The sequence below is a fragment of the Glycine max genome, chromosome 4 (assembly GCF_000004515.6).
Source record: "Glycine max cultivar Williams 82 chromosome 4, Glycine_max_v4.0, whole genome shotgun sequence".
In the NCBI taxonomy this organism is placed as follows: domain Eukaryota; kingdom Viridiplantae; phylum Streptophyta; class Magnoliopsida; order Fabales; family Fabaceae; genus Glycine; species Glycine max.
In genome coordinates, this window is record NC_016091.4 from 35,889,391 (window position 1) to 35,905,411 (window position 16,021).

Here is a 16,021-nt window from a genome sequence, read left to right on the forward strand (position 1 = left end):
AAGATTCATTTGAGAATATCATCTTGTTCCTTTGCTGCCAAATTGTCCAAGTCACTGCCAGCCACCAACACTTCCATCTATTAGCCCTAGTACCCTCATTCAATATAGATCCATGGTGTAGGAAATGGTTTCTTGGATCATACGACAGAGCTGTAGAATTCTTCACCCAGGATAGTGTTTCCCACCAGATAGGTATGACTTTTCTGCAGTGGAAGAACATATGTCCTGCCTCCTCTTCCATGTTTGTACAAAATGGGCAGCTCCTATCCATAAGCTAGACTTGTCTCCTATGTAAGTTTGCTTAAGTAGGCAACCTATTTCTAAGCAGCCTCCATGCAAACAACCCATATTTAAGTGGCACCTTCAATTTCCACAGCTCCTCGAAAGCCTGATCTTGAATCCCCTCAACTGCTATCTTCCTCATCCAATTGTAAGCTGATTGTGTAGTGTATCTCCCGCTTGGATTTGCCATCCATTCCCATTCATCTCTTCTCTATGTGTGGATAGTCTTCCCTTCAATGTCTTGTAGGAAATTAACAGCCATTGGGATCTCGTTTCCGAACAGTTGTCTCCTCCATGATAACCCCCTTCCTTATGGCCTCCCATCTTCTGGATTAAGTTGTTTTGCTGGCACGAAATTAGGAAGAGTCTAGGGTATTTCGTTACCAGTGATGTCTCTCCATCTAACCACGTATCCTCCCAAAATTTTATGTTGTCCCCACACCCCACCCTCCATTTTACACCTTTTATTACCTCCTCACCTTGTTGTGTTGTTTGGAAAATCGACTTTAGGTCTCGCCACCACAATGACTCAAAACTATCAGTAGTGTTCTCTTCTAAACCCCTTCACCCTCCGTACTTAGACACCAGTATCTTCGCCCAAAGTTGTCCTTCATCATGAAATAAGTTCCATCTCCATTTGCCAAGCATAGCCATGTTGAAAGTGCTTATGTCTTTGATACCCAATCCACCTTTTTCTTTTGGAAGGCATACTGTGTCCCACTTGATCCAACCAATCTTGTTTGTGTCTGATCCTCCTCCCCACAGGAATCTACATTGCAGGCAGACTAACTTGTCGTTCACCTTCTTGGGGATCCTGAAAAAATATAAAAAGTAAATGGGAATAGAAGTTAAGACTGACTTGATAAGGGTCACTCTCCCCCCAAAGGAAAGATGTCTCTGCTTCCACTTAGATAAGGCTCTCTCACACTTTTTAATGATAGGTTCCCACAGTTGCCCCTCCTTTGATTTGCACCTATAGGTATACCTAGATAGACAAATGGTATGGACAATAAACCACAGTTCAAACATCTGGCTGCATCAAAGTTCCACCTCTCCGATGTAGATGCAATTGCCTTTGATGTTTTGATGATGATCATGATGATGTGTTGCAATTGATGCAAATGAGCTTTTCAAGATTAAATTCAAGACAATACTTCAAGATTACAAGTCACAACATCAAGATGATCACTAGAATATTAGGAAGGGAATTCCTAATTGAATTAGCAAAGGTTTGGCCAAGTGATTTAAATTAAAAAAGTGTTTCTCAAAGGTTTTACTCTCTGGTAATCGAATACCAGAGGATGTAATCGATTACCAGTGGCCAAATACGTTTTATAACAACTACAAAAATTTGAATTCGAAATTTTAGACTGTGTAATTGATTACATAATTTTGGTAATCGATTACCAGCAGTTAATAAACGTTTTAATTCAAATTTTAAAAGCTGTAATTGATTACACAATTATTGTAATCGATTACCAGACAGGATTTTCAGAAAAATAATTCTAAGAGTCACAACTTTTCAAAGGCTTTATTCATGACCACCAATGGTCTATATATATGTGACTTATAACACGAATTTGCTCAGAGATTTTAAAAACAACAAGTGTTTATCCTCTCAAAGAGCAAATTCATTTTATCCTCTTAAGAATTCCTTGGCCAATTCAATTGCAATTCATTAAGGAATTATTTGAGTGCTCAATCTGTAAAATCCATCTCTTTCTAGAGAGATTTGTTCTTCTTCTTCTTCTCATTCTCTAAGGGATTAAGAGACTGTGAGTCTCTTGTTGTAAAGGAATTCTAAACACAAAGGAAGGATTGTCCTTGTGTGTTTAGAACTTGTAAAAGGAATTTACAAGATAGTGGAACTCTCAAGCGGGTTGCTTGGGGACTGGACGTAGGCACAAGGGTGTGGCCGAACCAGTATAAAACTGAGTTTGCATTCTCTCTTCCCTTAATCTCCTTTATTTATTATTGCTTTATATTCATATTCAAATTGTTTTATTTGAATTAATATTTAAGAAGATTGTCATTAAGGGAATTCATAACTTGAATAAAAAGTGAAATAGATTTTTAATTGGGGAAGTAGTTTGGAATATCTTAATTCAACCCCCCCTTCTTAAGATATTTGAGGCCACTTGTCTAACAAGTGGTATCAGAGCTTCATTCTTGTATAAAGTTTAGAAGCTTCAAGAAAAAGATGGCCTCAGCAAATTCCTTATTTCCAGAAGGGAATTCTATCAATAGACCTCCAATCTTTAATGGAGAGGGTTACCACTACTGGAAAACCCGAATGCAAATTTTTATTGAGGCGATAGATCTAAATATATGGGAATCCATAGAAATAGGGCCTTATATACCCACCACAGTAGAAAGAGTTTTAATAGATGGTAGTTCATCAAGTGAAAGCATAACCATAGAAAAACCTAGAGATAGATGGTCTGAAGAGGATAGAAAACGAGTACAATACAACTTAAAAGCCAAAAACATAATAACATCTGCCCTGGGAATGGATGAACATTTCAGGGTTTCAAATTGTAAGAGTGCTAAGGAAATGTGGGACACTCTTCGATTAACACATGAAGGAACTACAGATGTTAAAAGATCTAGGATAAATGCACTAACTCATGAGTATGAATTATTTAGAATGAATGCAAATGATAATATTCAAAGCATGCAAAAGAGATTTACACATATAGTAAATCATCTAGCAGCCTTAGGCAAAGAATTTCAAAATGAGGATCTCATAAACAAAGTGTTAAGATGTTTAAGTAGAGAATGGCAACCCAAAGTAACGGCCATTTCTGAATCAAGAGATTTGTCTAATATGTCCCTTTCCACTTTATTTGGAAAGTTGCAGGAACACGAGATGGAACTATTGAGATTACATCAACACGAAGAAAACGACAAGAAAAAGAAAGGAATTGCTCTTAAAGCATCATCCTCAATTCAAGAAGAAAGTGATCAGGATAATGATCCAGATGATGATGATGATCTAAGTTTGTTTGTTAGAAGATTCAACAAGTTTCTTAAAGTAAGAGGAAATCAGAGGCGACCCAATTTTAAATCAAAGAGAAGGACTGAAAATTCATCCTCTACTTTAAAATGCTTTGAATGCAATCAACCTGGACATCTGAGGGTTGATTGTCCCATCTTCAAGAAAAAGATGGAAAAATCTGAAAAGAAAAATCATAATGAAAAGAAACTGAAGAAAGCATACATCACATGGGATGAAAATGATTTGGAATCCTCTGAAGATTCTGAAAATGAAGAGATAAATCTCTGTCTTATGGCTAAAAGTTACGAAAGTGATGAAGAGGTAACATCTTCAAATAACTTATCTATTTCTTTTGATGAATTGCAAGATGCATTTGCTGATTTGCATAAAGAATCAATTAAACTTGCAAAATTAGTTTCATCATCAAAGAAAACAATTTCAAATTTAGAAAATGAAATTTTGAAATTAAACAAAGAATTAGATCTTCTTAGAAATGAAGTCTCAATTTCTAAAACAAATGAAAAAGTTAATACCTCCACTATTAATGACAAGAAAATAACAGATTCTTGTAGTTGTGATAAATATGTAAAAGAAATTAAAGAGTTGAAAAATTCACTTGCAAAATTTTCATATAGTAGAAATAATTTAGATGTTATATTAAGTAAACAAAGATATGTGTCTAATAAAAATGGACTAGGGTATAAATCTGAAAAACAACAAAAGTTTCATAAAAACTTTTCCACTTCCACACAAAAATGTAATTCTAATTCTATCACTTGTTTCTACTGTGGAAGAAGAGGACATGGCATATCAACTTGCTACTTCAAGAAAAATTATAGTAACCTTAAAATGATATGGGTCCCAAAAGGATCCTCTGTTTATACTAACATGCAAGGACCCAATAAAATTTGGGTACCTAAGTCAAAAACTTGATTATGCAGGTATCTTTGAGAAAGAAGTGGTACATAGATAGCGGATGCTCAAAACATATGACTGGAGATGCATCAAATTTTACACATATCTCTCCAAAGAAAAGCGGGCATGTAACGTATGGTGACAACAACAAAGGTAGAATCCTTGGAGTGGGTAAAATAGGTACAAATTCTTCAAACTCCATTGAAAATGTTCTACTTGTTGAAGGCCTTAAGCACAGCCTGCTTAGTGTTAGTCAATTATGCGACAAAGGCTATCTAGTATCATTTGATTCTCAGAAATGTCTTATAGAACATAAGCATGACATTAATATAAAGCATGTAGGACATAGAGTCAATAATGTTTACATGATAGACTTAAGCATAAAACAAGAAAACAATCATTGCTTTCTTAGTAAAGATGATGATCCATGGTTATGGCATAAAAGAATTGCTCACATAAACATGGATCACCTAAATAAATTAATTTCAAAGGATTTAGTAGTTGGTTTGCCTAAATTGAAATTTGAAAAAGATAAACTATGTGATGCATGTCAAAAGGGCAAACAAACAAGAGTCTCATTCAAATATAAAAATGTTGTCTCAACTACTCGACCCTTACAGTTATTGCATATGGATCTATTTGGTCCATCTAGAACCATGAGTTTTGGAGGAAATTACTATGCTCTAGTTATAGTTGATGATTTCTCTAGATATACTTGGACATTATTTATTACACATAAAAGTGATTCATTCCAAGCATTTAGGAAACTTGCTAAAGTCATACAAAACAAGAAAAATCTCAAGATTGCATCCATTAGAAGTGATCATGGGGGTGAATTTGAAAATAAAGATTTTGAATTATTTTGTGATGAACATGGTATTGAACATAATTTTTCTGCACCAAGAACCCCTCAACAAAATGGAGTTGTTGAGAGGAAAAATAGGTCATTGGAAGAAATTGCAAGAACTTTATTAAATGATACTTTTCTTCCAAAGTATTTTTGGGCTGAAGCGGTCAATACTGCATGTTACATCATGAATAGGGCCTTAATAAGACCTATTTTAAAGAAAACCCCATATGAGTTATTTAATGGTAGAAAACCTAGTATTTCTCATCTACATGTTTTTGGTTGCAAATGCTTTGTGCTCAATAATGGAAAAGATAATCTAGGAAAATTTGATGCAAAATCTGATGAAGGTATTTTTCTTGGATATTCATTACAAAGCAAAGCATATAGGATATATAATAAAAGAACTATGAATATCGAGGAATCTATTCATGTTACCTTTGATGAATCTAATGTTATCTTGTCAAGAAAGAATATGCTAGATGACATTGCAGATTCTTTAGAACATATGAATATTGATGAACAAGATTCCAAAGGAAATGATAAAGGAAACAATGAAGATTCTCAAGAAGAAGTCAAATCCAATAATGAACTTCCAAGAGAATGGAAAGCTTCAAGAGATCATCCCCTCGACAACATTATTGGTGATATCTCAAAAGGGGTAACAACTAGACATTCACTTAAAGATTTATGCAATAATATGGCTTTTGTATCTATGATTGAACCTAAAAATATAAAAGAAGCCTTAGTAGATGATAATCGGATCATTGCCATGCAAGAAGAACTAAACCAATTTGAAAGAAATAATGTGTGGAAATTAGTAGAAAAACCTGAAAATTATCCTGTCATAGGAACAAAATGGGTTTTTAGAAATAAATTAGATGAACATGGTATAATTATTAGAAATAAAGCCAGGTTAGTAGCAAAAGGGTATAATCAAGAAGAGGGAATAGACTATGAAGAAACATATGCTCCTGTTGCAAGATTAGAAGCCATTAGAATGCTTTTGGCATATGCATCCATAATGGACTTTAAACTTTATCAAATGGATGTTAAGAGTGCCTTTCTAAATGGTTTAATTCAATAAGAGGTATATGTTGAACAACCCCCTGGTTTTGAAATTCCTGATAAACCAAACCATGTTTATAAATTACAAAAGGCTCTTTATGGTTTGAAACAAGCCCCTAGGGCGTGGTATGAACGCTTAAGCAATTTTCTTCTAGAAAAAGATTTCTCCAGAGGTAAAGTGGATACCACATTGTTCATAAAGAGAAAGCATAATGATATTTTGTTGGTTCAAATATATGTTGATGATATAATTTTTGGATCCACTAATGATTCATTGTGCAAGGAATTTTCCCTTGATATGCAAAGTGAATTTGAAATGTCAATGATGGGAGAACTAAAGTACTTTCTGGGATTACAAATCAAGCAAACTCAAGAAGGTATATTCATCAATCAATCCAAGTACTGCAAGGAATTGATCAAAAGATTTGGGATGGATAGTGCAAAACACATGTCTACACCGATGAGCACTAATTGTTACTTAGATAAAGATGAATCTGGTCAGTCTATAGACATAAAACAATATCGAGGTATGATCGGATCTCTTCTTTATTTATCTGCTAGTAGACCTGATATTATGTTTAGTGTATGCATGTGTGCTAGGTTTCAATCCAACCCCAAACAATCACATTTAAGTGCAGTAAAGAGAATCATGAGATATCTATTAGGAACAATCAATTTAGGATTATGGTATCCTAAGAATTCAACATGTAACTTAATAGGATATTCTGATTCTGATTTTGCCGAATCTAAAACTGATAGAAAAAGTACAAGTGGAACTTGTCAATTCATTGGATCGGCTCTTGTCTCATGGCATAGTAAGAAACAAAACAGTGTTGCTTTATCTACTGCTGAAGCGGAGTATATCTCTGCCGGTAGTTGTTGTGCACAAATTTTATGGATGAAGCAACAATTATCTGACTATGGCATCATTCTTGATCGCATACCTATTAAGTGTGATAATACTAGTGCCATAAATCTATCCAAAAACCCAGTTCAACACTCTAGAACTAAACATATAGAGATTAGACACCACTTTCTTAGAGATCATGTCCTAAAGGGAGATTGTGTATTAGAATTTGTTGATACTAAGAATCAACTTGCTGATATTTTCACTAAACCTCTCCCCAAGGAAGTGTTCTTCTCTATTAGAAGAGAACTAGGTCTCTTAGATGTAAGAGATTTAGAAAAATAGGGATTGATTGGTTGATTGATTGGTTGATTTACTCTTACTAATTGATTGTAGATTATTTTGTTTGTTTGATCATGTTTGAATTCTTGTTTTTATGATAGAATTTATGATTTCTTGTGTATATAATAATTGAATGATTGAATTTAGTGTATTAGTAGTGAAAATTAGTCATATAGGATGTATTTGAGCATAAATATAGATATTCTCTTAAGAAACTAGCCTAGGATAGACTCTGGTAATCGATTACCATCCAGTGTAATCGATTACACATGAACAGGCAGCCTGTAATCGATTACAACATCCTGTAATCGATTACCAGAAGGCTTATTGGGCCTGTAATCGATTACCAATACCTGTAATCGATTACAATGTGTCATCTTCTATAAATACTCACGAAATCAGAGCTGCTGCGCAGCCAAAGCCTCCTCCACGTTTTCCTCCATACCTAGAACTTCAAACCTTCGATTCTCATTCAATTCTTCACCAAATCACGTCCCGTAAAGCCCAATCTTCCTCTTTTTCACTCCTCTTTCACTTCCACCAATCAAAATCTATAAAAACTTCATCAAATGGCAGAGCCATCAAAGAAGAGAAAGGGATCATCCTCCACCGCTACCGCCGCTGCCCATCGCCGCCACGGCCCATCCAGAGCACCCACAACACCTATTCCTCCTTCTTTGTCATCTCCAAGATCATCAACTTTGTTTTCATCCGATGATCAGCGTCTACGATACCTTTCTCAGTTTTCTTCTAGAATAATCTTAGACCCTAAGTACCTAGACGTAGAATTCTTTAATGATGAAACGTTTGATTATTATCAAGTGTTTCAAAATTCTGGTCTTGTTGATTTCATGTCATTAAAATTGCCATATTATCCTGAACTTGTAAAGGTCTTCTACTGCAATTTAAAAATTCAGGATAGTATTATTATGTCTGAGGTGCATGGTACTTCTATGGTCATTGATCAGTCACTATTCTTTTCTTTGACTCATTTACCCAGTCAAGGTGCACCTTTTGAGGGCACCATTGTTGATGACTGGAAATTCGATTATTCGAGTCATGATGCTCGTCGCATGGTCTGCAATGATCAAGCTGAAATGACCGGTAGATTGCTGGCCGGGTCATTAGCATTTGATAATCGCATCATGCATTATATCATTGTTAGAATTTTGCTTCCTCGGTCTTCAAATTTAGCACAAGCCTCTGAGGAGGATTTGATTCTTATGTGGGCTTTTCTTACCGATCGTCAGATCGAATGGGCCCATTTGGTTCGGTACCGAATGCATAAGGCATTACGGGCCAATGCACCTCTTCCTTATCCACATTTGATTACTCTGTTTTTGCGTCATTTTCAAATTCCGCTTGATGATGAACCCTTTGTTCAAGTCAAGCGTTCCTTTGCAATTGGTGCTGGTGCAGTGACCTCCTTTGGGTACCGTAAAGATCGGAATGGTCAATGGCTGAAGAAGGATGCACTCCCTCCTCAAGATGAACGTACTCCTTCACCTCCCCCTCAACGTGAAGATTCCGCACTCATGAATGAAGTCCTCTCCGAATTACGGGGTCTTCATTCTTATGTTGGTGACCGCTTCGACTCGTTAGATTCACGCTTTGCCGGTATGGACATTCGCCTTACACAGCTTGAAGAGGATGTCGGATACATTCGTCAGAGTTTCGACCTTCCCCCACCACCTCCGTCTTCTTAGATTTTAGTTTCTGATTATATGTTTTTTTAAGCCGTGTATTTTGGCTATTTAGTCTCTTAGAGTTTAATTTCATTATGTTAAGTACTTTGCTTATTTATCTTGTGGTTTTTAAAATTTCAGTCTTGGATATTTTGTGGTTTTTGACATTATGTGGTTGTTGATGTTTTGAGTTATTTGGATTCTGGTTGATTATTTCTTGTTTGTGAATTTGGATGGTTATGCCTCATCGTTATTCCATTGTTATATCTTTCTACTCCATTATTATATTTGTGTTGATTCTCGAGTTCTTTGGCTTTTTGATGTTTCCAAAGGTGGAGAAAAAGGTTGTAGAAAAAGCTTAACAACCTTAGATATCAAGTGATCATAAATTCCGAAATATAGGGGGAGTAAACGCACATTTTATCTATATACAATTGTTTGTTGCTTGCTTGAATCTTGATTTCAGGTATTGTATTGTCATCATCAAAAAGGGGGAGATTGTAGATGCAATTGCCTTTGATGTTTTGATGATGATCATGATGATGTGTTGCAATTGATGCAAATGAGCTTTTCAAGATTAAATTCAAGACAATACTTCAAGATTACAAGTCACAACATCAAGATGATCACTAGAATATTAGGAAGGGAATTCCTAATTGAATTAGCAAAGGTTTGGCCAAGTGATTTAAATTAAAAAAGTGTTTCTCAAAGGTTTTACTCTCTGGTAATCGAATACCAGAGGATGTAATCGATTACCAGTGGCCAAATACGTTTTATAACAACTACAAAAATTTGAATTCGAAATTTTAGACTGTGTAATTGATTACATAATTTTGGTAATCGATTACCAGCAGTTAATAAACGTTTTAATTCAAATTTTAAAAGCTGTAATTGATTACACAATTATTGTAATCGATTACCAGACAGGATTTTCAGAAAAATAATTCTAAGAGTCACAACTTTTCAAAGGCTTTATTCATGACCACCAATGGTCTATATATATGTGACTTATAACACGAATTTGCTCAGAGATTTTAAAAACAACAAGTGTTTATCCTCTCAAAGAGCAAATTCATTTTATCCTCTTAAGAATTCCTTGGCCAATTCAATTGCAATTCATTAAGGAATTATTTGAGTGCTCAATCTGTAAAATCCATCTCTTTCTAGAGAGATTTGTTCTTCTTCTTCTTCTCATTCTCTAAGGGATTAAGAGACTGTGAGTCTCTTGTTGTAAAGGAATTCTAAACACAAAGGAAGGATTGTCCTTGTGTGTTTAGAACTTGTAAAAGGAATTTACAAGATAGTGGAACTCTCAAGCGGGTTGCTTGGGGACTGGACGTAGGCACAAGGGTGTGGCCGAACCAGTATAAAACTGAGTTTGCATTCTCTCTTCCCTTAATCTCCTTTATTTATTATTGCTTTATATTCATATTCAAATTGTTTTATTTGAATTAATATTTAAGAAGATTGTCATTAAGGGAATTCATAACTTGAATAAAAAGTGAAATAGATTTTTAATTGGGGAAGTAGTTTGGAATATCTTAATTCAACCCCCCCTTCTTAAGATATTTGAGGCCACTTGTCTAACATCCGACATATCGATTGCACCAAAACTACTTTTTGCAAAATTAATTTTCAGGCCTGATGCAAGTGCAAAAGACCTCAGAATTTCTTTAAGTGCCTTCACATTCTCCATTGATGCCTCTCCAAAAAATATTGTATCATCCGCGTATTGGAGTATGCTTATGTCAACACTGTTTGAGCCCACTTTGAATCCCCTAAATAAGTTTTTGCTACATGCCTCTCTCACTAGTCCAGTCAGTGCCTCCACCACAATATTGAATAGGAATGGTGCTAGTGGATCTCCCTGTCTTAAACCTCTTTGTGGTGAGAACTCGGATGAAGGGCTACCATTTACCAATACTAAAATAGATGCGGATTTCAAGCACCCCTCTATCCACTTTATTCATTTGGGACAGAATCCCAGCCTTCTCAACATATAGAAAAGAAATTCCCAAGATACCGAGTCGTATGCCTTCTCGTAATCCACTTTGAAGACAATGCATGACTTCTTTCTTCTTTTTGCCTCATCCACCACCTCATTTGCTATCAATGCACTTTGTAACAGATGTCTACCCTCTATGAATGTGGACTCCCTCTCATCTATTATACTTGGCATGATCTTTTTCATTTTGTTGGCTAACAGCTATGCCACTATCTTATACATACACCCAATCAGTGATACCGGTCTGTATTCGTCTAGAGCCTGGGATTTGCCACCTTGGGGGTTAAAACTATAAATGAAGCATTGCACCCCCTTGGGATGATTCCATTGGTGTGAAATTCATCCAAGAATCGTAGTACATTAGGTTTTATTAGATTCTAGAATGTCTTGATGAATTTGAAATTAATTCCAACTGGGCCTAGGCTTTTCTGGCTTCTGCATCCCCATACTGCCTTTTTTACCTCCTCGTCCTCCTGAAATCTGGCAGTTAACATATCATTTTGTTGATTGTTAATTGTCTGGAAGCCAATCCCATCCAGATGGGGTCTTTGCTGATCAGCCTCTTGGAATCTATGCATGAAAAATCTTCTAGCTTCCTCTTTTACCCTCACCGGCTATTCAATCCACTAGCCCTCGATCCAGACTCCATTCAGATTGTTATTTCTATGTGTTGTGTTGACCAACAAATGGAAAAATCTTGAGTTACAATCGCCTTCTTTGACCCATGTGGCCCTTGCCTTCTGTCTTAGTAGAGATTCATGTGATTGTGCAGCTATCCATAGATCTTCTTGAAGTTGTTTTCTGATTATCATCTGCTGAGGAGAGAGTGGTCTATCAGCCAAGTTCACTTCTAACTGGTTTAGTTCTCCCTCAATCTTCTTGTATTTCTTTAAAGTATCCCCAAACCGATCTCTATTCCATGTCTTCAACCTTTCCTTCAATTTCTTTATTTTTTCTTTCAACACGAATCCACCCCACCCACTCTGCTGTTGGGACAACCAACATTCCTTCACTATTGACTTGAAAGATTTGTTTAGAAGCCAGCAATCCTGGACCCGGAATGGCTTTGGTCCCCAATCTACAACCTTTGACCTAAGCAAAACCAGACAATGGCCAAAAAAATTTCTATCCAATGGGTGTTGGATGCTGCCTGGCCATTTTGTAAGCCACTTTGGAGAGACTAGAAATCTATCTAACTTGCTTCTTGCGATGCCATTGGGTCTAAACCATGTAAATTTTCTTCCAATCCATGGCGCTTCCTCCACCTCCATATCATCTATCCATTCATTAAACTCTTGGATATTGCTTTCCTTCATCCCTCTTTGGCATACTTTCATCCTTTCCATCGGATCTCTAATGTTGTTAAAATCCCCCATAATGCACCATAGTCCTCCCTGATTGGCTGTTTTTAGGTGTTTGATAGTTTCCCATAGTACTCTCTTACTTTGCATGTCACATGGTGAGTATATATTAACAATATGAACCTGCAGTGCCTCCTTAATCCATAGGCCTGTCAAGCAAATGAAACCATTCCCCACTACTTTCCTTTGTAATGTGAATGTGTTTTCAGTCCACATACAAAGCAATCCCCCTGCAGAATTAATTATTGGCTGCACCTCCCAAGAGACTGTTGTGTCCCCCCACATTGCCTGGCACATTGATCTCTCAATACTTTCTTTCTTGGTTTCTTGAATACAAATCATGTCCAGCTTCTCTTTTTTGACTAATATCCTTATTGCAGGCCACTTCACCCCCCTCCCTAATCCCCTCACATTGTATGTGATAATATTCATGGATTATTGCTCCTATTCCCCACTCCTGCTGTCTCTTTTTGGTCTTTATCCTTCATTTGCATGAGTTTCTCCACTATCCTTCCCTGTTCTTCTATTCCTGTTACTCCTAAATTAGTTGCTATTTCCCATATCATTTGTGCTTCTTGCTCCTTAGTTTCTGCTACATGTGGCATATCCATGGCTCCTTGGTCTATTGGCTCTTCCCTTTGCTGGGCTTTGTGTTGGGTTGGCATATCCATGACTAACTTTTGTGTATAAAACTTGTGTATATTGTATCAAACTTCTCCAATTTATAGTTGTTTTTGTAATATTATAAGTACTTTTTGTTAAATATAGGTAATAGATAATTTATACTTTTGTTTTGCGTGTTTAATAATCAATTTCTCTCAATTTTAGGTTAATTAGGCAAATTAGAAAAAATGTTGTTTTCACCTTCTCGCTAAGCCAATATGCTGGCTTAGTGAGCATTCGCTAAGCGCGGTACTCAGTGGCTAAGCGCGAGGAAGAATCCAGAAGAAGATGAGCTGTCAGGTTCGCTGAGCGCACCGCTCCAGGTCATCAAGCACACCGCTTCAGCTCATCCGGTAAGCGAGAGAAGCGCGCTAAGCCAAAAATCACTAACGTGTGCTAAGCAATCTATATCTGCGCTAAGCGCACGAGCACGAACAAGGCCACCTATTTAAGCTTGAAATCAGATTTGCAAAGGGAGTTTGGCATTTTTCTTGAAGAAGCCTCTGCATGCACGAGAGTCTGGCCTTGGCTTGAAGCTTTTGAATGTTTAGGAAGTTCAAGAGAGAGAAAGGTCCAAGTTCCAGAGAGTTCTGAGAGATTTTGCTATGTGAAGATCTGCAAAGATGCGAGTTCGAAGCGGAAGCTGTTATGAGAGCTTGAGATGAGTTTGTGAGTGATTGTGAGATCCTAGAGGTGAAGGAGACATCCTCACCACTTGTGTTTTTGCAGTCTTTCATCTTGTTCTTCTCTTTGTTGTAAAGGAGGTTCCCAGACTATGGAAAGCTAAATCCTCTGTTGGATCTTCCCTGTAGGTACCTGATGTAAATATATTTCTATCTATGTAATGATGTTTTGTGTGTTCCCTGTGCTATCTGCTTTTCATTCCAATGTCCTTTTACCTTGATCACGTAGATGCATGCTTTGTTAGGGTCATTCAACAGTGGGAACTGATCTGATTCTAAAGTCCTTGATAGTACGAGACTAAGTTGTTGTGCTATCACAAGGGATCGGGGTACAAGAACTTAGTTGTGTATGTGTCTCTTAATGTGGTCTTGGTTGAGTGTAGTCTTACAAGAGGAATCTGCGGAGGAGACTTGATCAGGACTAGGCTAGGCTATCATGAGGAATCAGGGTCTAGCAGTCCAGGAGACAACATAGGAACGCATGAGCATTGTTAAATAGAGAACATCATTTTTAGCATCAGGAACCTATGAGGAAGACCAGCGCATTCTCTACTTGTTTTTACACAGTATTTCTCTTGCGTGATTTTCTTTCTTTTTGTCTAGATAGTTTAAATACCTGTTCATAACCACAATCATATTTTCATACCAAATGCCTATTTATCGAAATAGCTTGCCAGATAACACAAGTTCCCCAAGAGTTCGATACTTGGTTCTTACCGTTTTATACTACTTGTGCGATCTGGTACACTTGTCGGCCGTGAACAGCACACACACACAAAAGATGCATAATTACAGTGACAAGTCACAACCATACTTCCTCAGTGTGGTTACAGTCAGTCACAAAGTAGTAGGTTTCTAACCTTCACTGCCCATGTGGAGAGCCTCTACAAATTAAGTTGCTCCAACTGGTAGTATCATAAACTCTTGCATAGCCATATTATTCCCAACATGATTGCCCCCATTTATAACATTGAAAGCTGGAACTGGCATAACAAGTTCTTTTGTTATTGAAATCTCCTGGATGTGCCTGTACAAGGGCAGTCCCTTTGCCCCTGCACCAGCTCTACATACACTCAACGAAACTCCCAATATTGCATTAGCCCCTAGTTTTGATTTGTTAGGAGTTCCATCAATTTCCAACATAATAGCATCGACATTAGTTTGATTCCTTGACAAACAGAACCATAAATATCAACTGTACAACACAACTTCAAAAACAGAACCCAATATCTTTGGTAAAAGTATATGTAAATATAAAATCAGTTTCTCTTTCTTTTCTCCCTTTCAAAAGCAATAACAAGTCACAAGAAAAAAAGATGGAAATATTGTTCATTCAAAGCAAAAACAATATCAATAGCCAAGCATAACCCTAAAAAAATGGTGTTCGACTCACAATGTATAGTAGGCTACAAACACCTAGCTCAGAAAAACTTCAGCTAACTAACTCCATATCATAATATTTCACATAAATTGTATTCCAGAGCTGTTTCTACTTTCTACTGCATTAGTACACATTGCTGCAACCTTACAACAACTTCCCAACTTTAGTATTGGATTATTAATCATTAACAAAAACACAACTCTAGAGCTTTTGATATACTACATTGAGTGTGTTTGGATAAGTATTTGCAAAAAAAATTGATCAAAATGTAATCATTTTGGAAATGGTACTATTCGACACATTTGCAAAATTGATTTTGAAGTAAAGTAACTTATGCTTCAATGTTTTTACCCTGAAAGAAAGTTTGATGCAAAACTTATTGTAATTTTTTCAACTTAATACAAAAAGCTATTTGTTACCACATTTAGTCAAACCCAAGTTTGTAAGCAAAATCAATTTTACAGAACAATAATAAGACGTATGTATCTTTACTAAAACCAATTCTGATACTACTTCCTATCTGATGACAACAAAAGACACAGGCTGAGCAGAAGCTTTCATCCCTTAATTTTTTTCCTTGTCACATAAAATTCCAACCACACCTAATTCAATCTTACAAACATTTTCTCAACATAAACAAAATATCAGCCTTCTCTTCTCTTCCAAACACTCTAGCGAAACCTTTTAAGGGCATGTTTGGGTGTAAGTTTCTCTAGAAGCACTTCTATGAAAAGAAAATAAGAAGAAAAAAATAGAATGAGCTTCTCCATAAGCTAAAATTACTTCTCCATTAGCTAATTTGTAGAACTTTTCGCATATAACTTCTCTAAAAGAAAGATGAGGGGACATCTATAAATTAGTTAATGGAGAGCTAATTTTAACTTATGAAAAAGTTTATTTCATTTTTTTCTTCTTATCTTCTTCTCCTATAAGTGCTTCTAGAG

General features: G+C 36.3%; 1 protein-coding gene across 1 annotated transcript; it reads right to left on the minus strand.

The window, feature by feature from the left end:
• Positions 1 to 846: 846 nt before the first annotated feature.
• Positions 847 to 12,365, minus strand: LOC102661789 (uncharacterized). Its single transcript, XM_014775159.2, has 2 exons — positions 11,674 to 12,365; positions 847 to 1,096 (listed from the first exon to the last, which is right to left on the minus strand). The coding sequence occupies exons 1-2, from the start codon at positions 12,363 to 12,365 to the stop codon at positions 847 to 849; spliced, it is 942 nt and encodes a 313-aa protein (XP_014630645.2).
• Positions 12,366 to 16,021: the final 3,656 nt, after the last annotated feature.